Source organism: Anolis sagrei, chromosome 1, assembly GCF_037176765.1.
Source record: "Anolis sagrei isolate rAnoSag1 chromosome 1, rAnoSag1.mat, whole genome shotgun sequence".
Classification (NCBI taxonomy): domain Eukaryota; kingdom Metazoa; phylum Chordata; class Lepidosauria; order Squamata; family Dactyloidae; genus Anolis; species Anolis sagrei.
This window is the reverse complement of record NC_090021.1, coordinates 178,586,420-178,610,652: the sequence shown is the minus strand read 5'-3', so window position 1 is coordinate 178,610,652 and position 24,233 is coordinate 178,586,420. Positions and strand designations below refer to the sequence as shown.

General features: G+C 39.9%; 1 protein-coding gene across 1 annotated transcript in view; it reads right to left on the bottom strand.

The window, feature by feature from the left end:
* BOLL (boule homolog, RNA binding protein) overlaps window positions 1-23,385 on the bottom strand; it is a 33,312-nt gene extending 9,927 nt beyond the window's left edge. The window contains exons 1-6 of the mRNA XM_060754993.2: window positions 23,274-23,385; window positions 11,834-11,974; window positions 6,217-6,308; window positions 2,677-2,731; window positions 1,990-2,065; window positions 120-247 (exon numbers count right to left, since the gene is read on the bottom strand). Of these exons, the coding sequence (XP_060610976.2) occupies window positions 120-247; window positions 1,990-2,065; window positions 2,677-2,731; window positions 6,217-6,308; window positions 11,834-11,974; window positions 23,274-23,363 (582 nt within the window). The 5' untranslated portion in view covers window positions 23,364-23,385. The remainder of the gene's footprint in view (window positions 1-119; window positions 248-1,989; window positions 2,066-2,676; window positions 2,732-6,216; window positions 6,309-11,833; window positions 11,975-23,273) is intronic.
* Between the last annotated feature and the right edge of the window lie 848 nt (window positions 23,386-24,233).

The following is a 24,233-nucleotide window of genomic DNA, read 5'->3' as shown; positions in this document are numbered from 1 at the left end:
TGGCTAGTACTTTGAGATTACATATCAAGCAAAAATAAAGAAAAGCAAGTAAAATGAAACAAGATCCTTGAAATGGTAAACGAAATCAGACATGACAGCATTGTCCCATAAATACTTACAGGCCATGGCTGTGGCACAGAAGTAATTTCAGGAGTATGAAAGTATGCCACTCCATTATGATATGTGTATGGATATCCAGTTGAAGTGGTCAAGTACATGGTTCCAGCTGCTGGCATTATGCTGGACCCTGAAATAAAATAAAATAAATGCACACACACTTTGCCGATTTAAATGAACACAACAATGAGAACAGGAATAATGGTGTTTATTTTAATACATATGGCCTGGGAGCTCTTGGGCAAGCAAGCTGCAGATTTCTTAGGCTTCTTCCACACAGCTGAATAAAATCCCACATTTTCTCCTTTGAACTAGGATATATGGAAGTGGACTCAGATATTCCAGTTCGAAGCAGATATTGTGGGTTATTCTGCCTTGATATTTTGGATTATACGGCTGTGTGGAAGTGCCCCTAATTTCCAGGTAAGTATAACTCTTGCAGAGCATTTAACACTATTAGGGGAGGAGATTCACTAATCCACAAAAGGATTTGATTGAAGTGCAGAGAACTGTAGCAAGAAGAGGTAAAACATTTTTTTTCACTGGAACAGCATTACTTACAGAATATGTATTAATAATTAAAGTGCAAACATTAATTAACATTAAGATTACTGCTAATTAAATTAATGGTATACATTAACAAATGATACAGAATATTCTGTGAAAGGGATGAATGCAATGGAAAGAAAGAACCCTTTTCTACCACAAAAGACATGCTGGGCTAAATATTTTTCACTATCTTTAAATAGAAAAAAAGCAGGCCATCTTCATCAGGAAATTTTAGAGTTGATAGTAGCCAAACAGAATACCAAATAATTGTCTACAGCATGGGTTCTCAATTTTTTTTCAGTCATGGAGCCCTTTTTGAAGTTTCTCTTGGAGCTCCAAGAAATGTTTATATATTATATCAGTGGTTCTCAAAGTGTCCTCCCTGGAGGAAAAGTACAATCAAAGCACCGCCAACAGATGGCCATCCAGCCTTTGTAATAATAATAGAAGCAACCCTAGGGACCATCCAGTCCAAACCCCTTCTGCCACTCAGTATAAGCACAAATCCAAGCATACCCAACAGATGGCTATCTAGACTTTGTAGTAGTAGCAGCAGCAGCAGTAATAATAATAAGAATAATAATAGCAGAAACCCCAGGGGCCATCCAGTCCAACCCCATTCTGCCATGCAGGAAAAGTGTACTGGAAGCGAAGAAGGCACGGGGGAAAGAGTCTGCATGGTAAGTGAAGGAGGGATGGAAGGGGAAGGGAGAAGTAGGGAGAAGGGGAAGGGAGAGCTTCACAGCTGGGGTTGCTAGCCTCAGCATGTTCCAGCCCTGGATGGCGATGGCAGCAGGGTCCAAGCGCTGCTTCACCATCGAGTCCTTGGTGGGCAAGAACCCGCTCCCTCCAGAAAGGTCCTTGTGGCTGGCCCTAAACTCGCCCCCCCCCCCTCCGCCCCGGGGGGCCTGGAGGCTACCTTCCTCGCTGGCACTGCTTCTGTATCCCCAGCCCTCCCCCAAGGTGACTCTTCATGGAAAGTTCTGCTGGCAATACTGCTCCCACCCACCTGTACCCACTTCACGCTTCCCCTTCCACCACACTCTGGTAGCACCTGCTTTTGCGGCTGACACTTCAGCACTGGCTGCTTCAGCAGTGGGCTCTTTCACCTGTATGCACATCTCCTGGCGGGGGAACCCGCCGACTGGTGCCTCCTTCCCCACTGCGCACTTGGGAGGGGGAGAAGGAAAGAACAAAGTCTCTGACTATGGGCTTCACTTTGAGAAACACTGATCTACATCATTTAGAATGATCTCAGATTTTTCCCATTACATTTATCACCTTCGCAAAAAGAAGGAGGGAAGCAAACAAACAAATACATACGAGGAATCCCTACTTGTTGTTTTCTTATTGCTGGACCAATATTTAGTTTCTTATCTTTGTAATTTAGTTTTTCAGCCTAAAGAAAACAAAAATATATAGAAAATTGCTTCAATGTATGTATTTTATTGTGTTGAAATTATGAGTATGCTAACAGACTATAACAATTTGAACAGAACCGCATCTCGGCCTATGAGCCCACGAGGACCTTGAGATCGTCTGGGGAGGCCCTTCTCTCGATCCCGCCTGCTTCACAGGCACGTCTGGCGGGGACGAGAGAGAGGGCCTTCTCGGTGGTGGCCCCCCGGCTGTGGAACACCCTCCCTGTTGACATCAGACAGGCGCCCTCCCTTATGTCTTTCCGTAAGAGCCTAAAGACATGGCTATTTGAGAAAGCATTTAACTGAGTGCTATATTAACTGGTAATGACAACTGGAACGGAATATGGATTACGAGATTGGTTATGATTCTACGATAAGACGGAGCGGATTATTTTAGTGTAATTAGATGATTGTGTATTAGTGATATGTTGGTTTTTTCTTCGTTATGGCTTTATTGTAAATTGTCTTTTATATGTTGTACACCGCCGTGAGTCGCCCTAGGGCTGAGAACGGCGGTCAACAAATGCAGCAAACAAATAAATAAATAAATAAATAAATAAATAATATATACACATATATTAAAAATTACCTCTTGTAAAATCTTTTGTGCATCTTCCTGAGTTTCAAATGTGATGAAACCATACCTAATAAAAACAGCATAAATTGTATTTAAAAACTTTCTAAATAACTTCTATCTGATGCCGATTTAAAATTCTACTCTATAATCACATAAAGAGCTCTATGACTACAACAAGGAAACAAATGGCATTTACTATGTATCCATTGAATACACTTGGTGTTCAAATGCATTACGTACTATATTGATTATAATAAACACAAAGCAAACCAGATATGCCATGCTCTTCATGCAGATGTTGTGGAACAAGCTCACAGAACTGTTGGAGGGGGTAGTTCAGCCCAATGACATTGCCCCCCAGTGAAATGCCATGATATTGATGTCCCAGACTTGATAAAGGGCCACCATACTGAGCAAGTAAAAAAATTCTTTATTAACACCTGGATTTTTACCTTATTATTTGCTTAATATGCCTTTGGCCCTTTCTTATATGTGTTTTATCTGTAAACTGTTTATTACCACATCTGGTTTCCCGGTGAGTGCTGTGAGCAAGGTGAACTCCTGCTGGGGTGCAACAATGCATTTTACATGTCATTTGGGTTTTTCGATATCAAAGTGATTAATGTGCAGAGTGAGATGAAGCAGGATTTTGTGCTACTTGCTTGTTTAAAAAATCCATTATTGCTGTGTCATTGGTAAAGACCTGGAACTATCTGGCACTGTAGGAATGTGTTCAATGCTCAGAATGCTTTTGCACCATCAACCTATGTAGCACCTTGATGTGGAGTACACCTTCCTTGCTGATCCATCTGTCCTTTACTGAAAGACTTTTCATATGGACTCCTCCAGTCCAGAAGGTATCTGTCATGAGCACTATTTCACGTTATAGAGGAAGGAAGGGGATGCAACTTTGGACATTGTTGGTATCACATTGCTGTTCTAGGGACAAATAAACTCTCTTTGATATGTTGAGATGAAACTGCAGGAGTCCCACAGGGTACTGAAGCGAGACAAAAGCCATAGCTGAAAGGATGAATTCTGAGTCTCGTCAATGACATTATTGCAGTACGTACACCTGAGAAGTATCTGGACTATCTTTTGAGGACAGTCTTCAATTGCCACAACACACTGATGCTACCAACAGGAGAACCCAATACCTTTAGTCTGAGAGAGAGGTGTAAATGTTCAGGAATCTAGAATGGCCTCAATAAACTTTACTATTTGAGATTGTATCAGGCAACATTTTTCAAAGTTAACAAAAAAGTCTAGTGAGTGTATGCTCGATATCGTCAGGAGATATCATGATACTCTCTTGCCTGAGTCAAGCAGCAACAACAACCATACAGATCCAATGATGAAAACATACTCAAAACAGGTGAAGTCCAACTGAAGATCAGAGGCCAAAAGAAGTCAAAAGGGGTTACTAAAGAAAAACTAAGCTACATCTCAAATAAGAGAGGAATAAAGAACTGACAAATCCAAACACCAAAGAAAGCAGCTGCAAATAGTTCCCTTGATGCTGTTGCTGTAGTAGATAAAAAAAACAACCCTGAGGGATTAGGCAACAACAGTGAGGCTGTGACACTGAGAGGGTAGGTGTTGCTACCTCTGAAAAGCTTTTGTAATAGCTCTAGGAGGTTCCAATTGGTGCTCTGCAAAGGCACAGTGCTGGCTATAAAAACACTAAGATGAAGAAAAGTTTCTTATTGTGAAGAGAAAATCACTAGTGCACTTCTGCTATATTATGTGGCTTGCACCACCTTTGGTCCACTCCATGGAAATCTTGCCTGTGAAATAGAGCTATACAAGACTGTTTTATACAGTAGCAAGAAAGGTTTGGAAAATGTAGATCCAGTCAGATTCACACTTTCCTTCCCCCCTCCCCCCAAATGTATCAAAACTGAGAAAGTTCATTGAATCTTGTGCACAAAATACCATACGCACTATTTTAAATGGATAGGATGTAGTGGGGCATGTGTATCACCATTTCACATGATTTTTCTCTCTCCTATAATTCTTAAGAGAAAAAAAGAAACAGTGCAGGGTGATGTTCTTAAGAAAGTTAGATGATTCTTGCCATGTTTGATGCTATAACTAACTGATAACTCTCAACATACTCCATCAGAGAATATGACTCCTGAAGGGAAAAGTTTTGGCGCAATGTGGCTCAAATTAATACACAATGGAGTTAACTGTATCTTAAGACTAAACCAGGTCTGACCAATATATGGCCAATAGAACCCGTTGGTGCGGCCCACTAAGTGCTGCTCCCTTGCCCGACTCTGCCTCTTGCGTGTTCCCGGCTGCCCCCTGCCATTTGCATGCCCCTCCCCCCACACTGCTTGCATGTCTCCACTGCCATTTGAATGCCCCCTGTCTCCCCCTCCCGCCACAGTTTGGAGGGCTTTCCCGACCTATCCCTCTTGAGGAGCTGGAGTGATGGACTTTTCTTTCTGTCTGGATGGTGGAAAGGCTGTTCTTCTTATGCATTTCGGAGTCTGGAGATGGATAGGATGGATAAGATAGGAAAGGCATCCAGCTTGTGGGGTGGAAGGGCTGCCCTTCCTATCCATCTTGGGGGTCTGGAGGGGCTGCTTTTCTTATCCAACAACAATCCTCATTAATCTTTAATTAAACCTTACTTTGAAAGTGAGGTGCTAAAAACCTATTTGCAGACCCAAAGGGCTAAGCTTATTTAATTTCAGCCACTTACTACTGGCAAGTTGTGAAGGCCTGGACTAAACAATTACTTTCAGTTTAACCTATTGTGTATACACTACAGTATAAATCTACACATTTAAATACAGAAGTCTACCTTTACTCTTATTAATGTTCTTTGGAGAAAGAGCAGTAAGATGGAACACATTTAATGTATGTATGAAATCACTGTGTACTTTAGCTAAGGATTCTGCCTACTAGAGAGAATATTAAATATTATTAAAATAATATGTTGGGAAAGATAACATAAAAGTTTCATTTGAAAACTAAGCATTCAACCAGGTAGGGAATCAACATTTTTCTGATTAGATTTCCAAGTTAATGATGTTGGGTCAGCAAAAACAGTGCTCAGATACCTTACGTAATATATTTCTCATTTGCTACTGCATTGTTATTCTTATAGTTGTTAACTAATATTAATAATTTTAATTCACTTCAAAAATAACACATTTATATTTCTACTTTTTATAAATAAAATGTTTATAATTTTAATAAACAATTTGGAAACTAACATAATCCACTCTAGGATATAATGAAACATCACAGGTAATATATTGTACATCTCCACCAATTAACTCTTAGCAATTTTATAGTCATTTTTTGGAAGAATGTGGTGAGGAAATGGAAAAAGCTGCAGGGATGGGATCAATTTTTTTTCTGTTCCTTTTTACTGGGATAAATGAAAGGGAATAACTTATATTAGGTCGCGTCCTGTTTTTGTCTATTTGGTAGGTAAAATATGACCGGAGGCTGTATATGGTCTTGCCAGTTATTTCTACAAATGTTATACAAACTATTGCAAATTCTATTTTGGAGATGCATTATTTTACTAACCCCTTCGATACTCCAGCTCTGTCATTTACTATTTTTACTTCTTTCACGCAGCCATACTGGGAAAAAAACTTCCTTAGGTCATTCTCGTTAGTCTAGTAAAAACAAAACAAAACAAAGATTAAATCATCATATTATTCTCTTAAAAACATTTACATGTAATGTAAGGGGAAAAAATAGGAAACTTGTAACTGCATTTCTTCAGATTGTCATCTGTGCTTTCACACAAATGGGTTTGTACCTGTGCAGAGACCTGTTAGAATGCCCTAGAGTCAAGTTGTTTTGGCCACAATGCCACACCCCTTCTTTAACTGTACATGTCCTAGCCCAAAAAAAGTAACTTTCCTGCAGTTTCAAAGCTGTCTGAGAAAAAATAGTAATAAAGGGATCAGAAATGAAGGGGAGGTAGGGTGTATTGTGTGGTGGCTCAAATGACCACTAAAAAGCCCCAGATTGTTTGTGGTATCTAAGCCTCACACAAATGGGGTCACTAATAAGCTTATACCATCCACTCCAAAGGGTTTTTTTTTAAAAAGATTTTAAAAGTTGTCCTGGGCCTAATGCTATTCAGCATGCACATCAATAACTTGGATGGAAGTTACTGTGTGCCTTTAAATAATTTCTGAAGCAAACTTATTAATCCTAAAGCAAACTTATCAATGGGATTTTCTTGGCAGAATTTGCTGAGGTGGGGTTTCACTTGTTTTCCTGAGGCAGAGTTTAACTTGCCCACGATCTCCCTGTGTTCTAATCCAAAACCCAAACCAGTGCACCATACTGGCTCTCAATCTGGATGAGAGATGAGTAATCTGCACTTGTGCAATACACTGTTTGAAATTTTCTTGAACATAAAGTGTCTGGCAGTAACTCTAGCTATCCTTTGGCATCTCATCCCCACACCGTCACGTCTGATCTATACCCTCTGTTCCATGGATACCACAGCACCAATATCTAATAATCTAGAAAGGTAAGACATGACAAGGGAAGGATAGACAGAGTTGTCTGAGTTCACAGATGAGCATTCAAAGAGCTGGTTACAGGTATGCAACCTGCCCTCCTTCCTTCTGGTCTCCATGACTCATACAAATGGAAGACTAGCAAGCTAATAACCCTAGATGAAGGAATGCTGTGACAAGGGAGAAAACAGTACTGCTCTATCAAAAGCAGCATCAGCTCTGGAATGTACACTTAATCTGTACTGGGAAAGGAAGATCAAAGGCTATGACCACACAGCTGCTCTACACACTTCTGTTGGCATACCCCTGAGAAAGGCAGGTGAAGAATCCTGGTCGAGTAGCCATGGACATAGACTGGAGGGTCCTTTCTGAAAGTTCATAATCCAGATGAATGGTTGAAAAAAAAACATTTTGAGGATCACTAAGAAACAAACACTTATTTTCTCTTTGAAAAATAACGAACTATGAACCTATGAGATTTTTGGTATCCCACTAGGGCTCATCTGGCATCAAGGCAGTAAATGGTCTGCTCCACACCTGAGGTAAGGTTCTGTATTAATGCAGGAAACACAATATCCCAACTGATAGAGATGGCTGATACCACTTTGGGTAGAAAGGAGATATCTGGCTTGAAAACTACATTGTTCTAATGAAACTGAAGGCAACGTTGATTTACTCTGATGGTAAATCGTTACTCTTTTGGCAGATGTAATGACAACTAAAAATTGTCTTCCAAGTAATTTGGTGGAGATTACAAGACACCATTAGTTCAAAGAACTTTCCAGCTAATTCAGACAGCACAATCTACAAACTCCATTGGAACAAATAGAAGAATGAAGATTTGTATAACTCTTAAGGAATTTATTTACCACAGGATGCTAAAAACATGATGGGTTGCCGACCCTGGAAGTTAGCTGAAATAGGAGGTTAATAGCATTTGATGATAGCAAAATAGAGACTTATCTGAAAGGGAGAAAGCAAATTCAAGCGCAATGTGGATGTGTGCTTTAACTGGGGAGATTCCTCCAGGTAACAGAAAGAAAAGGAATCTCTCCCATTTGTACGCATAAAGATGTTGAATGGAAAGTCTATGAACTGCCAGAATTATCTGCCTGAGGGCATCAGAGAGAGAAGTTAAAGAAACTCCCTTCGGTCAGTCAGCCTGAAAGTGTCCCAAGTTTAATTGTCTCACTTGGATGTTGTGGATCAGGAGAAAGTCTGGATATTACAAAAGCTTGATATGTTTGCCTTGAGACAGATGTAATGGGAAGTGAGCCATGGCTGCCTGGGCCACCATGATGTGCTCAGAATGCACCGTACCTTGTCTCTCAAATCTTGGATATGAGAGGTCATGAGAGGAAATGGAGAACAGGTAAAGACCAGGAGACGACCCCCAATGAAAAAGGATGGCATCACCATGCAAGTTCTTCTTCTGACAAGCACTGAAACAGAAAATCCAGTGGGAAGGTGGTGATACGAAACCAAGATTGCTGAGCACATCTAACAGGATGCTCTCCTCCCTAAGTAGATGGCTATGATATAGATATTCCTTCAGATGCACCAATCTCACAGTACATAAGATAAAGCAAAGTGCTAGACTTCGTTCTGCCACAGTACTGTGGCATTTTTAGTAAACACTTGAACAACATTTTCCTGTATAAGAATTTTAAAGGTGCAAAAATCCTTTGTCTACACCTAGCATCTGAAGGGCACTGATGTGGAGAATAGCTTCTTCAGTCGATCAATGTTCCTGTACCATTTATACTAGCCCAATCCTTCCATGAAACAATCAGTTTTAATATCTATCTTTGGTTATGGAGAGAGAAAGGAGAACAATCACAGGATTGATCCACCACGCTGGAGATCAATGAACAGTCCTTGGCATCATGGACCAGCAGGCAGAGTCCATCAATGAATCAAAGTCGGACAGGAATTAGGTTTGTCTAGTAATGCTGATGGCAAGACTCAGGATGTGGTCTTCCACATCCCGAGTCTTGCTTTCAGCATTATTGATGTGGTGGAAGCCATTCAAGGACCACTTGAATCATTTTGCAGCTACCATGTGGTTGTGCTGATAGCTCAGTTAGGCTCAAAGAAGGACTGATATGGTTAAGCTGGGTGGTAAACTAAAATAATAGCACGGATTAATTTTACAGTCTATAATAGTACAAGATAAGACTTTTCCCAGTTACAACAAGGCTTAATGAACCAAGTAGATGGAGCATAATATCAATATTGTTGAATAGCTTGTCCTGGGAATGGGCAGCCAATAAGTAGTTGTTGATTATGAGAACACGAGCCCCTTTGTTGCCTGAGCCCAACAGCCATCACCACAATGCACTTTATAAAGACCTGGTGGGTTACTTTATAAAGACCTGGTGCGTTACTCCAAAAGTAAGGCGAAACTGATAGCCCCACCTTATCAAAACAAAGAAAATGAAACATTGATGTAACAGCTGGATTCTGATATGAAAATAAGCATCCTTCAATCCACCATTGCAAACCAATCACTTTCTTGTAACAGAAGGAAGTTGGAACTCATAGTTGCCCTACAAGAGTCATCTGGGTCACATGTAAAAATTGACATCCTGAATTAGAGGGAGACAAACACCTGTGGAATCAATGAACGTGGGGCAAATATAAAAAATCATTTTTGAGGAGGGTATTGTCTTCCTCAATAAGAGTGCAGAAATGGGGGATAGAGATCACCCATAAGGCAATAAGTACCAAAACTCTATAGCATTTCCCCTTCAGGCAATATCAAGTACCCACGAATCTGATGTTATGGAAGCCCATGCGTGATGGTAATATGGGAGTCTCTGCATAATGAAGAGACTGATTGGAAAGAAAGGTGGGTGGAGATTCTGTGATCCTTCAGTGATGTGATGGTGATTTGTACACGGGCGCATGAAATCTGGAAGAGGAAGAGAATCTCCCACTATGAAAGGTATCCATTAAGAAAGGAGAAGGTGACAACAGCATTAACAAGGCCAAGATGAAACATTTGGTAAATTCTTCACAAATTTGCACTGGAGTTTGAACTTCTCAAATGGAGAACAACGGAATAGGTGACCTCTGAGGCTATACAGAAAGGAAATCAATAATCCCCCCCCCCCCCCCTCTAATGGAGAACGAACTTGTATGATCCCAGAAGATTGCTGCAGGATCATCAGGAATCAAATTTATCTTAGTTGGTACTGATGCTTCTTTGTCTGATCCCAATTCAGTACTGATTAACTGGAGCTGTGTTCCAAGGTGGGCTGACAAGACGATGACAACAGTTGAGAATCCTGGGAATATTCTGAATTATTCTTTTTCTTCTGGTTTGATTAACAGTGAAACTCTCAAAGTTGAGAGAGTGACCTTGTGTCAAGGGCACTTTGGGCTGGATGTTAGCACAATATTTAGAGCCATCTTTTGTTGATGCTCTGAGAAAAACCATCTCCTGCAAAGGTCTCTTGCCCGCCAAAGGAACCAAGAAGACTTAGGTGGAATGAATGCAGAAGTCGATGCAGAAAGTTTAATAGAGACTGACAATGCCTGCTCATACAGGAGAGCCTCAAGCCTGAAAGATTAGTTCTTACAATGGCAGTGGAGTGAAGGTTTTGCAACCAAAAATAAAAGACACCACATTGTGGTTTTCATCTATGCACTTGAGGCTCTGAGAATGGCCGTTGTATCCCCAGAGGCAGCACACTTCTTAAAAGGTCTAGAGGAAGTCAATTGGTCATCAAAGGAAACGGAAGACAGAAGTTGAATTGAACAATCTGAGACAAACTAAGCCAAGGAAAACAGCCATCCAAATCACAACACAAGTAAATTACCAATCCAAAACCCAAAAGCCAATTACTAAAGGGACAATTACCAAAGATTAATTACAATCCAAAATCTGAGTAGAAAATGGTCAGAAAGTAAAAAAAAAAAAAAAAAAAAAAAAGAAGAAACACTTAGATTAGTTCCTCTGGTGCTGCTATAGTGGTGGACCAAAAATAACTGAGAATTTAGGTGGGAACAAGAGGATAAGGCACCCCAGGGGTAGGCAGGGTACTAGCAAAAACCATAAGTAATAGCTTTAGAACTTTTTGAGCCATTCACTGTGCAGACAATGTTTACCCATTTGTGTGAGTCAGGAAGACTATGAAGAAGAAACAATAGGGTCTCAACTCTCAGTAGATATAAACAGATTGCATCATTTCGTACCTAAAACAATTCTCATAGGTTACCTTAAAACTGTCTCCATACTGACTTGGCTCTTTAGTTAATTACAACCTTAGTGGTGAGCAGAAAATAGGGCACAAAGAAACAACACAAGGCAGGTGTCTTTCTAATACAAATGGCCCCCAGGTTTATTATTTAGTTGAAGATGTGTGGTGTTACCATGGGGCAAGGATCTAGGCATCAGAAAACCACTGAAAATGATAGAAGTGGAATTCAACATGAACAAAAATCAATGTGTTGATCCCCTGTAACCTGGAAAGTGAGGTATATTCCCCAGCTGCAGAGTTTGGGCATGTTCCTAAATGCTTAACTTGTGGGCACACAGGGTTTCTAATTGGATAAGCCTCATAAGTCCATATGACAAAACAAGATAAAAGCAAATATATGACGCCACAAATCTTAACATTATTATGCTTATTGTTAATCTAAGGATAGGAAAAAAATACCTTAAAATCAATTCCGCCAACAAAGATGCGATTAGGAATGACAGTTCCAAATCTTGGGGCACTTGTGGGGTTATTTAAAGGCACTGGAGACACAGTGTTAGGAGATGGAGACAAAGAATCAGTTTGCATCTGATTTGGAGTCTGCTGGGTAAGAGAACAAAATGCTGGTAAGAGCTATTATCGACTTTTAATTATGGATTCACAAAAGTAATATGAACAAACCCCTCTGGCAAATAGTAGCCATTGCTTATTTACTGCAGATATGAAAATACTTATACTTTCTCAATTCTACAAAAAAATTAAAGTTAACAGATCTTTCTTTTTATTTACATAGCACTGCACACAAAGTCTAATTTCTAAATCAGTTTCATATTGTACTGTTAAGAAGACAGCACTATTGTAGCAGGATGAGACTTTATACCTTACTAGTAATAACAAATGGCCACCAAATCCAGCCAGCTAGAATTTCCAGACCAATATCAAAATATTAACTGAAATTGATGTGATAATGCTTTCTAACAGACTCCTAATTTCCAGATCTCATGAAAGAGGGTTCCAATTTAGCTCAAGAATACTGACAATAGCAGTCTGATCTCATATAAGTCTTCCTGATACTGCTATTTGCATGGAGACTTCTCTACCAACTTCCTTCCTGCCCTTCAAAGTAACAAGCATGTCCATGTTTCCCTGTAGTTCTTGTAGGCATTTTACTACTTTAGATACATTTGAAGAGAGATGTGATGTCATGCATTATGAACTAATCCTTATAAATGAGTTCTACTTCTTATTAACTTTATGTTTATTATCCCATATCTCTAAGACTCATTACAACCAAGTATAGCTTCCTAAGAGATGTGCAAAAATATATATATTCTCACTGTAGAAACATGAAATTATGAGGAAAGAATGAAGTGAATAAATTGGTAAGGGGATGTTTATCTAGACCAACTTAAGCTTTTCCCAGTTGCAACCCCTTTCTGCATGACCCCAGATATATAGGTATATAAAATAGGTATAAAATCAAACATTTACTGATAATAAATCAGCATTTGTAAAATTTGCAAAACTGTCTGATTTTTCTATTTATGAATTACAGCTGAAACATTTTCTGTATACTCCGCTGTAAACACCGAGTGTTGTTGCTAAAGGATTTGAGGAAATGTATAAAAAGACCTCTAGGTGAAGTTCAGAATCCTTTTACTAGGTAAAATTCAGAATTTTTTGTGACTCCACCATTGAGTTAAGGGGACCCCATTTGTTTCAGGACCCATAGTTTAAGAAGCAGTTATCTTATACTGATCCTACAAATATGCTGTGAAGGAAGTGTCAATTACTTTGAGGATAATTTAAGTAAGATCCAGTTTTCAAAAATCTGAACAGATTTCTATTGTAGAAGGTATAGCTGCAAACTCTTATAACAGATATGAAAAATAAATAGGATCATCAACAAAATACTGTGATAGGGCATAAATCTGTGACTGTAACACTGCTGGTGTTCTTACTGCAAGCTTGCATTATGTGTTTTATTAATTTTGATTGGCCAATAAAAGTATCAGCCTTTTCTGAATTTGTTCAGACAATATAAAAATATTTATTCCTCAGATACCAGGTTTGTAAAGGATGCATCCTCAGGTACAATAATTCTGTCAGATAGCTGAGACTGCAAGTCTGGGTTGAACCTGCACTGTAAGATTAATGCAGTTTGACATTATTTTAACTGCCATGGCTCAATGCTATGGAATCCTGAGATATGTAATTTAGTAGGGCAGTAGCGCACTTTGTCAGAGAAGGCAAAATACCTTGTAAAACTACAAATTCCATGATGGCAAGGCAGTGTGTGCTTCAGTTCCTATGACCAAGAAAAAAGAAACAAGTGTCTTCCTAAATCTCCAAGTGACTCTGGAAAGAAAAAGTATCTGTTCTTTTCTCCAGATATGGTACTGCAATAGTCCATTGCTTGGGCATAAAGATGAGTTCTGACACCGAAAAGGTCAAGTGTGCTAAACCTTCTGCAATCACCAAAAAGGTCACATGCAGTCCAGTGTTCTGTGTTTAGTCAATGTATATATTTCTGAGGAAGGCAATGGCAAACCTCCTTGAGTGTCCCTTGCCTACGAATATCCCATGGAATTCATAGGGTCACCATAAATAGACAAGTGACTAGAACTGCACACACACAATCCATCCATCTTGTGCCCTTCATAGACTGTAGGGCAAAAAAAAAAACCCTACCTTTCACGTTTCCCGAATCTCTAATTTGAACCCAAAACCTGCATTAGTTACAACTTTTTTACTTTTAAAAGGTTTACTTATTTTCAAGGACATGTTAACAATTTTCATATTTTAGCACAGCAGAAGGCAAAGGAGCTTCCAATGTCCTTGCCCTTCTCTTTATCATACCTGAGAGTGTTTTATTTTTCATCACCATACAAAATACAGGCAGTCTCCAAGTTATAAACAGCCGACTTAGACACCTTACATATGACTCAGGGAAGGGTGTTGACCCTTCCCTATGCTATCCAAAGCTGAGATATATATAATATATATGCTGGAGTTGTATTTAAAAATGTACCTGTTCTGGCTTACGTACAAATTCATCTTAAGAACAAACCTACAGAACCTATATTGTTTGTAACTTGGGAACTGCCTATATTTTATTTATTTATTTATTTACATAATATTTAATCCACTTTTCTCCTGATATGGGGACTCAAGGCAGCTAACAACACAATACACCAATAACACCAATATACAATTAAAATTTATTTAACCACGAGATGCAGAGCCAACCTCAAGAAATGGGGCTACAAAGTGGAATCCACAATATGCGGGTGTAGAGAAGAGCAAACCACAGACCACCTGCTGCAATGCAACCTGAGCCCTGCCACATGCACAATGGAGGACCTCCTTGCAGCAACACCAGAGGCACTCCAAGTGGCCAGCTACTGGTCAAAGGACATTTAATCAACTACCAAGCTTGCAAACGCTGTTTTGTCTGTTTGTTAAAAATTTGTTAAAAATGTAATACAATTGTCTGGTTGATACTGACATGATAAATACAATTAAAATAAAACAAAGATATTAAAATATAAATATAAAAAACAAACTATTTAAATCATGAAGCACAGAAAAACTAAAACACATTTAAAACTACAAAATAGCTTCCTTACCTCTGGTTTCCAAACTGAAATTCCAACCTTCATACCACTAATCACTCAATAAAGGAGAACAGGGAATTTTCCAAAGTACTCAATCAAAAGTTTACCAACACAGTAGGGCCAAATAATTTGTAAATACATTCTGCCCCACACAAATGACTAAGGCACAGCTGTATAAAATCTATATTGAATTGGATAATATGGCAGTGTGGACTCAGATAACACAGTTCAAAGCATATATTGTGGACTTTCTGCCTTGATATTCTGAGTTATATGGCTGTGTGGAAAGACCCTAACTTTCAGTAATTTTTTCCCCACTTCAGTTCTGCTCTTTGCTGTTGTTGTGTGCCTTTACACTGCCATATACAATCCAGATTACCTGCTTTGAACTACATTATATGGCAGTGTAGACTCATATAATCCGGTTCAAAACAGATAATGTGGATTATTTGATTTGATAATTAGGGTTATATGGCAATGCACAGGGAGGTATTTGTTTCCAACCTGCAGCGCTCTAGTGACTGGGCGATCTTTGCAAGATTGTTCAGAAGAGTGTTGCCATGGCCTTCCTCTGAGGCTAAGAGAGTGTGATCTGGCCCAAAATCAATCAATGTGATTCCATTGCTGATCTGAAATTCAAATCCTGGTCTCTAGTCACAGGTCCCTTCCATACAGCTGTATAAAATCCACACTGAACTGGATTTTATACAGATAACCCAGTCCAAAACAGGTATTGTGGATTTTCTGCCTTGATATTCTGGGTTATATGACTGTGTGGAAGGACCCATTGTGTGCCTTTGTTTCTAACCTGCAGTGGCTGGGCTTCCTTCAGGAGAGCTTTGCTTTGGTCTTCCTTTGAAGCTGAGAGAGTGTGACCTGCCCCCAAATCAACCATTGTGTTTGCATTTCCGTTGTTGATCTGGAATTCAAATCCTCATCTCCAGTCACACAGCTGAATAAAACCCCACATTATCCACTTTGAACTGGAATATATGGCATTGTGGACTCACAAGCAAAGCAAATATTGTGGGATTTTTCTGCCTTGATATTCTGGGTTATATGGCTGTGTAAAAGGGCCCTTAGTTCAACTTCATTGGAGGGTCCATCCACATTACGGAAGAAACCAGTTTGACATCGCTTTAACTGTCATGTCTCAATGCTATATAGAGAAACTGAGGCTGGACGTCCTATATCCCAGGATCTGATCACAGATTGAACTCTGAACAAGATTATACGAGACCCCTTCCACATAGCTGAATAAAATCCCACATTTTCGGCTCTGAACTGGGATATATGGCAGTGTGTGTTTGCATTATATATATATATATATATGGTTTTGCACATGCGTTGTAATGTTTTTTAAATATATTTTTGGCTTTTTAAGTCTCTTCTGCTATGTTTTTCAGTGTTTTTTTATGAGTTATGGTCACTCGTTGGCCTGATAGATGTCTTGCGTCCAAATTTGGTGTCAATTCGTCCAGTGGTTTTTGAGTTATGGTAATCCCACAAACGAACATTACATTTTTATTTATATAGATTACTTAGCCGTCCCCTGCCATGCGTTGCTGTGGCCCAGTCTATGTATATGTGTTTTGTGTGTGTATATGTGTATAAGTGTGTGTATATATTTGTGTATATATGTGGTTTTGTGCATACATTGTATTTTTTAATTTTTGGCTTTTTAAGTCCCTTCTGCTGTGTTTTTCAATGTTTTTATGAATGGTTGGTTGATAGGTGTCTTGTGACCAAATTAGGTGTCAATTCCCCCAGTGGTTTTTGAGTTCTGTTAATCCCACAAACAAACATTACATTTTTACTTATATAGATTACTTAGCCGTCCCCTGCCATGCGTTGCTGTGGCCCAGTCTATGTATATGTGTTTTGTGTGTGTATATATGTGTTTAAGTGCATATATTTGTGTATATATATGTGTGTGTTTGTATATATATGTGGTTTTGTGCATGCGTTGTAATGCATTTTTTGTAATTTTTTGGCTTTTAAAGTCCCTTCTGCTGTGTTTTTCAATGTTTTTATGGTCACTCGTTGGCCTGGTAAGTGTCTTGTGTCCAAATTTGGTGTCAATTCGTCCAGTGGTTTTTGAGTTATGGTAATCTCACAAACGAACATTACATTTTTATTGGTATAGATTACTTAGCCGTCCCCTGCCATGCGTTGCTGTGGCCCAGTCTATGTATATGTGTTTTGTGTGTGTATATATGTGTGTATTTGTGTATATATGTGGTTTTGTGCATGCGTTGTAATGCATTTTTTGTAATTTTTTGGCTTTTAAAGTCCCTTCTGCTGTGTTTTTCAATGTTTTTATGGTCACTAGTTGGCCTGATAGGTGTCTTGTGTCCAAATGTGGTGTCAATTCGTCCAGTGGTTTTTGAGTTATGGTAATCCCACAAACGAACATTACATTTTTATTTATATAGATGATGATGATTATTATTATTATTATAAACGAGATGCAGAAGTTTACCAAAGGAGTAGAAACGCTGAGAAGTGTGGGAGGGAGGAGCAGAGGCGCCCAAGAGGGTTTACGGAGTCCCTGGCTGTGCATTCCACGGGTCGACCCTGACCCACGCAATGCAGTCCTAAACTGCGTTAGGGGGCAGTGCGGATCCAGCTGCCAAGGCCGCAGGAGAGTGGGGATGGAAAGATAGGGGCATTCACTTTCCCATTGTATGTATAAAAGCTTTCATTGGGCTTTGAGGGATTCCTTCTTCCTGGTCCTTTTAATTCGGAAAACCCAATGGAGTATTCATTCAAGAAGCTGTCGAACCAATCCCGAGGCCGCGAAACGGCCGGTGGAGGCCGCGAGCTCAGCGGAGGAAAGCAGAGGGCGCGCGCGCGCGCCGAAGGACAAAGTCCGTTACTTGGCTTAATTTTGGCGGGAAAAGCGTCGCCGCGAGGCCTCCGAAGAGAGCCTCGCGCGCCTCGCCACAGAAAGCGGCCTCGTTAGGAATCGCCTCCCTGTACTAATTCGCCCGACCGCTCATTCCCAACCACAGGGAATGTTCTTGTTCCCACCCCAACTCCCTGAAAACCCCACAGTGAGGGGAACCGGCTTCATACTAACCGAGGAGTCAGCCTCCATCTTCCTCCAGGCACGTTCCTCGCACGCTGCTCCTTCCTCAGGCAGCCGGCGCAAAGCCAAGACGCGCCGCACGGGCGGGCGGGCGCGACAAACGCACGCTTTTCCCCTTGTATCGCCTACTGGGCGAAGCAGGGCTTAAGGCTCTTGTTTAGAGTCACGGAGAGAACTCTGAAAGTGAGGCGGGCGGGAGTTTTATTGGTTCCTCCTCCATGTCGAATTGTTGCTCCCATTTCCGGTGGGCCCTTCCACATAGCTGCATAAAAATCCACATTGAACTCGGTTGTATGTCAGTGTGGACTTAGATAACCCAGTTTAAAGCAGATTTTCTGCCTTGAAATTCTGGGGTCCCTTCCACACAGCCCTCTATCCCAGAATATCAAGGCAAAATCCCACATTATCTGCGTGTGGACTTAGATAACCCAGTTTAAAGCAGATATTGTGGTATTTTCTGCCTTGAAATTCTGGGGCCCCTTCCACACAGCTCTATTTTCCAGAATATCAAGGCAAAAATCCCACAATATCTGCTTTAAACTGGGTTATCTGAGTCCACACACAGATAATGTGGGATTTTCTGCCTTGATATTCTAGGATAAAGGGCTGTGTGGAAAGGCCCTGGATTATATGGCTGCGCGGATGGGCCCATATAACCCTGGAATATCAAGGCAGAAAATCCCACAATATCTGCTTTGAAGTGGATTATCTGAGTCTACACTGCCATATATCCCAGTTCAAAGCAGATAGTGTGGGGTTTTATTCAGCTGTGTGGAAGGGGCCTAAGATGTTCTGGACCTGATAGTTTAAGGCCCTTCTACACAGGCCTATATCCCAGAATATCAAGGCAGAAAAATCCCACAGTATCTGCTTTGAACTGGATTATCTGAGTCCACACTGCCATATCATCATTAGATCTAGGGAAGTAATGCTACCCCTCTATTCTGCTTTGGTTAGACCACATCTGGAATATTGTGTCCAATTCTGGGCACCACAATTCAAGAGAGATATTGACAAGCTGGAATGTGTCCAGAGGAGGGCGACTAAAATGATCAAGGGTCTGGAGAACAAGCCCTATGAGGAGCGGCTTAGGGAACTGGGCATGTTTAGCCTGAAGAAGAGAAGGCTGAGAGGAGATATGATAGCCATGTATAAATATGTGAGAGGAAGCCACAGGGAGGAGGGAGCAAGCTTGTTTTCTGCTTCCTTGGAGACTAGGACGCGGAACAATGGCTTCAAACTACAAGAGAGGAGATTCCATCTGAACATGAGGAAGAACTTCCTGACTGTGAGAGCCGTTCAGCAGTGGAACTCTCTGCCCCGGAGTGTGGTGGAGGCTCCTTCTTTGGAAGCTTTTAAGCAGAGGCTGGATGGCCATTTGTCAGGGGTGATTTGAATGCAATATTCCTGCTTCTTGGCAGGGGGTTGGACTGGATGGCCCATGAGGTCTCTTCCAACTCTTTGATTCTATGATTCTATATATTCCAGTCCAAAGCAGATATTCAGCTGTGTGGAAGGGGCCTAAGATGTTCTGGACATATTTTAAGGCCCTTCCACACAGCTCTATATCCCAGAATATCAAGGTAGAAAATCCTACATTATCTGCTTTGAACTGGAATATATGGCAGTCAGTGTGGACTCAGATAGCCCCGTTCAAAGCAGATATTGTGGGATTTTCTGCCTTGATATTCTGGGTTATATGGCTGTGTATGGTCCTCAATGACATTATTATAACCCAGAATATCAAGGCAGATAATCCACAATATGTGCTTTGAACTGAATTATCTGAGTGCACACTGCCATACAATCCGGTTCGATGTGGATTTTATGCACCTGTGTGGAAGGGGCCTATGTTTGGGGAACCCTACAAAAAGAGCTCATATCCTCGCCAACTATAAGCCATGAGAACAAAATAATCACCTTGGAAATGGGCATTTTGGATAATTACATACAACATGTACACACGTCTCCACCATTATTTGAGTGTGATCTTAATAGACAAACTTTTCAAAGGTTCTTGACCTTTTCTGCTTCTACACTGCCCTATAAAATCCAGATTATCTGCATTGAACTAAATTATGTGGCAGTGTAGACTCCTACAATCCAATTCAAAACATAATGAGGATTGATAATCTGGATTACATGGCAGTGTAAAAGTGGCCTATGGGCCCTTCTACACAGACATATATCCCAGAATATCAAGGTAGATAATCCACAATATCTGTTTTGAACTGGGTTATCCAAGTCCACACTGCCATATAACCCAGGTCAATATGGATTTTATACAACTGTATAAAATCCACACAAGAGGTTTCAGGCTTGAATACATGTGAGTCTCAGGCCACATCTACATTGTCATATAAAATTCAAATTAATTGCTTTGAACTGGATTTTTTTTTTCGTGTCAGGAGCAACTGCTCCTGTTGTGAGAGAATTGGCCGTCTGCAAGGACGTTGCCCAGGGGACGCCCGGATGATTTCTGATGTTTTATCATCCTTGTGGGAGGCTTCTCTCATGTCCCCGTATGAACTGGATTATATTAGCATACATTGCCATATAATCCAATTCAAAGCAAATAATCTGTGGTCAGATTCTGGGATATAGGGCAGTGTATATCCAGCATTAGAAGTCAATATGAGCCTTGCATATTTGTGCTCACTATTTCATACCAATTTTATAGAGATCTAGATTTGAAAATTGCTGGTTTCTTAAGGATCTTTTTCTCCCTAAACTCATTCAAAATACTTTCCCCTTTGATGGACATGTTTTTATGATGATGATGACGATGACGACGATGATGATGATGAATTTCAGGATGAAAGCTGTTGGTAGCAGCAAAAATTAAAAATAAATACAGGTTGGACATCCCTTACCAGGTATTCCCAAATGTTGCAAATCCAAAATTGTCCACATAGGTGGCACTTTTGCTTTCTGGTGATTCAAAGGTACACAAACTTTGTTTCATGCACAAAATTATTTAAAATATAGTATATGAAATTTCCTTCAGGCTATGTGTATAAGATGAAACAGAATTCAAATTCTGAATTTAGATTTGGGCCCCCATCTCCAAGGTATCTCACTATTCAAAGGCAAGTATTCCAAAATCAGGAAAAACGTCCAAAATTTCTCCGATTCAAAACATTTTGGATAAGGGATACTCGATCTGCAGTGTATTGTACCATAAACATTTGTATTTTGCAACATTATGATATCGGCTTTATGAAATAAAGTCTTTTTGGGAATGTATATGTGAAATCATGTGAAAACACACAAAGTTCAAGACCACTTCGATTTGGCTAAGCAAAATTATTTGCCAGTTTGGTAATATGTATTTGAGTGCCTTAAATGGCAAAACGTATTCGTTCCCCACTCCCAATTTCACAGGTATGATAACCGCTGTACTGTGATATTTACAGATTGGTCCAGCAAATTAGCAAACATGGCTATAGTTACAAAACTAGATTTACTTTTCCTCTTCTTCGCTCATTACAGCTGCAGAATACATTCAAAGATGTTCACTCATTATGGGCTTTTCTAGAGGGAGTAATCTTACATTTGAAAAACAAGGCACACACATTGGAAAATAAGAAAAAGTATAAGGTGTAAACAATTATGCATTTTCATACTCTATGCCTTGCAGTTTAGACCCAGCTTGATGCAAAGTTTGAGTGTTGAGAGGACCTGCTCTCGCTCCTGCCCCCTTTGCAGGAGCGATTGGTGGGGACAAGTGAAGAGGGCCTTCTCTATGGTGGCCCTCAACTGGAACTCACTCCCCAAGGATATCAGGCAAGCCCTCACATTGGCAGTCTTTAGGAGGAGCTTGAAAACATGGCTGTTCCAGCGTGCCTTCCCTGAATAAAGGAAACAATGCCCTGCTCTGACCAATTCCTTGCAAAATGTCCTCAAAAGCGCCCAGTATATATTTTAAAATTTTAAACTATTCCATCTGGCCCGGCCATAGATTTTTAATTTTTTTTACATTTTTGTGTGTTATTGCCTATATGTGAGTTATATTAATTGTATTGTTTTATTTGCTTATTGCTCTGTTGCTTCACTGATGTGTTGTTGGGCTTGGCCTCATGTAAGCTTTGTCTTTCTCTCATTATGCTTCGTTCCTGTGTTTTGTGTATATTGTTTTATATGCTTTGATGTTTTATATTTTAATGTTATGTTGTTTATTTTATTGCAATTTGTATTGTTATATTGTAATTCTTGTTCGGGCTTGGCCCCATGTAAGCCGCTCCGAGTCCCCTTTGGGGAGATGGTGGCGGGGTACAAACAAAGTTTATTATTATTATTATTATTATTATTATTATTATTATTATTATTATTATTATGCCGCCCTGAGTCCCCTTGGGAAAATGGTGGTGGGGTATAAATAAAGTTGTTGTTGTTGTTGTTGGACAATGACTCACTTGACTATGGAAACCCACTGGGTGACCTTGAGCAAGTCACACTCTCTCAGCTTCAGAAAACCCGTGATATGTTCACATTAGGGACAGCATATGTCACAAACAACTTGAAGGTGCGTAACAACAAATCATGTAGTTTAAACCATTAATATTAACTTTTTTTCTCAGCTTCCTTCCACACAGCAGAATAAAATCCCACATTATCTGCTTTGAACTGGAATATATGGCAGTATGGACTCAGATAACCCAGTTCAAAGCAGATCTTGCGGAATTTTCTGGGTTATTTGGCTGTGTGGAAGGGCCCTCAGTGCATCTCGCCATTTATTTTATCCCAATATTTTTTCTCCACTTTCTACCATGCCAAAATCTCTGCCTGGCCATGATACAGTCTGTTCCTAAAAGTATGCTTTGCCCGCTTCTGCAATTCATGGCACTTCCCTAAAGTTTCCTCCTACTTGTTAGTTAAATGCGCCATCACATCTTTTCTTCCAAGGCTAGACAATCCTTGCATTAGATAACATGCAACTTTGACCTCTGGCGGCAGTGAAATATGTGTTTATTTGATATACTTGGGAAAGAAATATGTGTTTATTGGACATACTTGGGAAAGAAGACTCTCTCGACACTGCAGCCTTATCCCTGCTGTTGCTGTCATTCATGCAGAGAAACTTGTCCTACAACAAGAACACTAAACTTTCGAGAGCGTAGATTACTTCTACTTACCAACCCCAATATCTGTCCATACCTTAAAGTGTACAGGGAGAGAGTCACTCACTCACCGCCAGACAGTGGGAATCCTGTTCTGCCCAAGCGCGGTTGCAGAGAAAGTATCTTATTCCAAACCCCAAAGGAGTAGGAGAAAGCAGCATTTGGCTCTTGGCCTCACTTCCATTGCCTGACTGTGCCGGGTAGTTTTCTGACACCCATCAGCATTCCTCCTCCCCCTTCTTGGGTATCATTTTGGCAACAACTTTCTACTATGTGCCAACACACACACCACTGATTCCATATATGTGTTTAGTTGACAGATAGTAGGGTTGCCATATTCCAGTCCTTCCCAGACACCCGATATGCATATTATGTAAATTACTATAATTGTGCACATTATTTTATTTATAGTAAATTTTATTAGTACTATAAACTTCATAATAAAACATCATGAAAACAAAAAGAAAACGACAAAAGCCACAAAACAGAACATATCTCATAGTATAGTGCCATACTGTCAAGAGGGAAAAATAGGATCACGTGTCATTACCATGTTTACTGAAGGATACAAATAACCGGTCTTAGGGATGGCATATTCGTAGGTGATGCTCCAAATGAGCATGAGCTGACAAGCTTAGAATGCCAATAATATCTCGCCAACTGGATAGTATGGTAACCCCACAGATAGCCCTTCAACAAGATATTAGTAAGACAGAGTGATGCAAATATTTATCGCAGCCTCTGTGCAATGGCTCTGTGAATGAAGAAGATATTAAAGGCTTCAATAAATTACATATAGCAAAATCTTCTTTATTTCTTTTTCCCTTTGGTATTTATAAATTTATAAAAATAACTCAACAAATTGTTGGAGAGGGTGTCAAGAACCAGGAACATATATACACATGTGGTGGCAATGTAAATATGTAAATAATTTTTGGGAGAAAGTATTTAGAGAAATAGAAACTATAATGAATATAGAATTAGATAAAAGCCCTAGTATAGCCTTACTATCAATATATAAAGATAAGCAA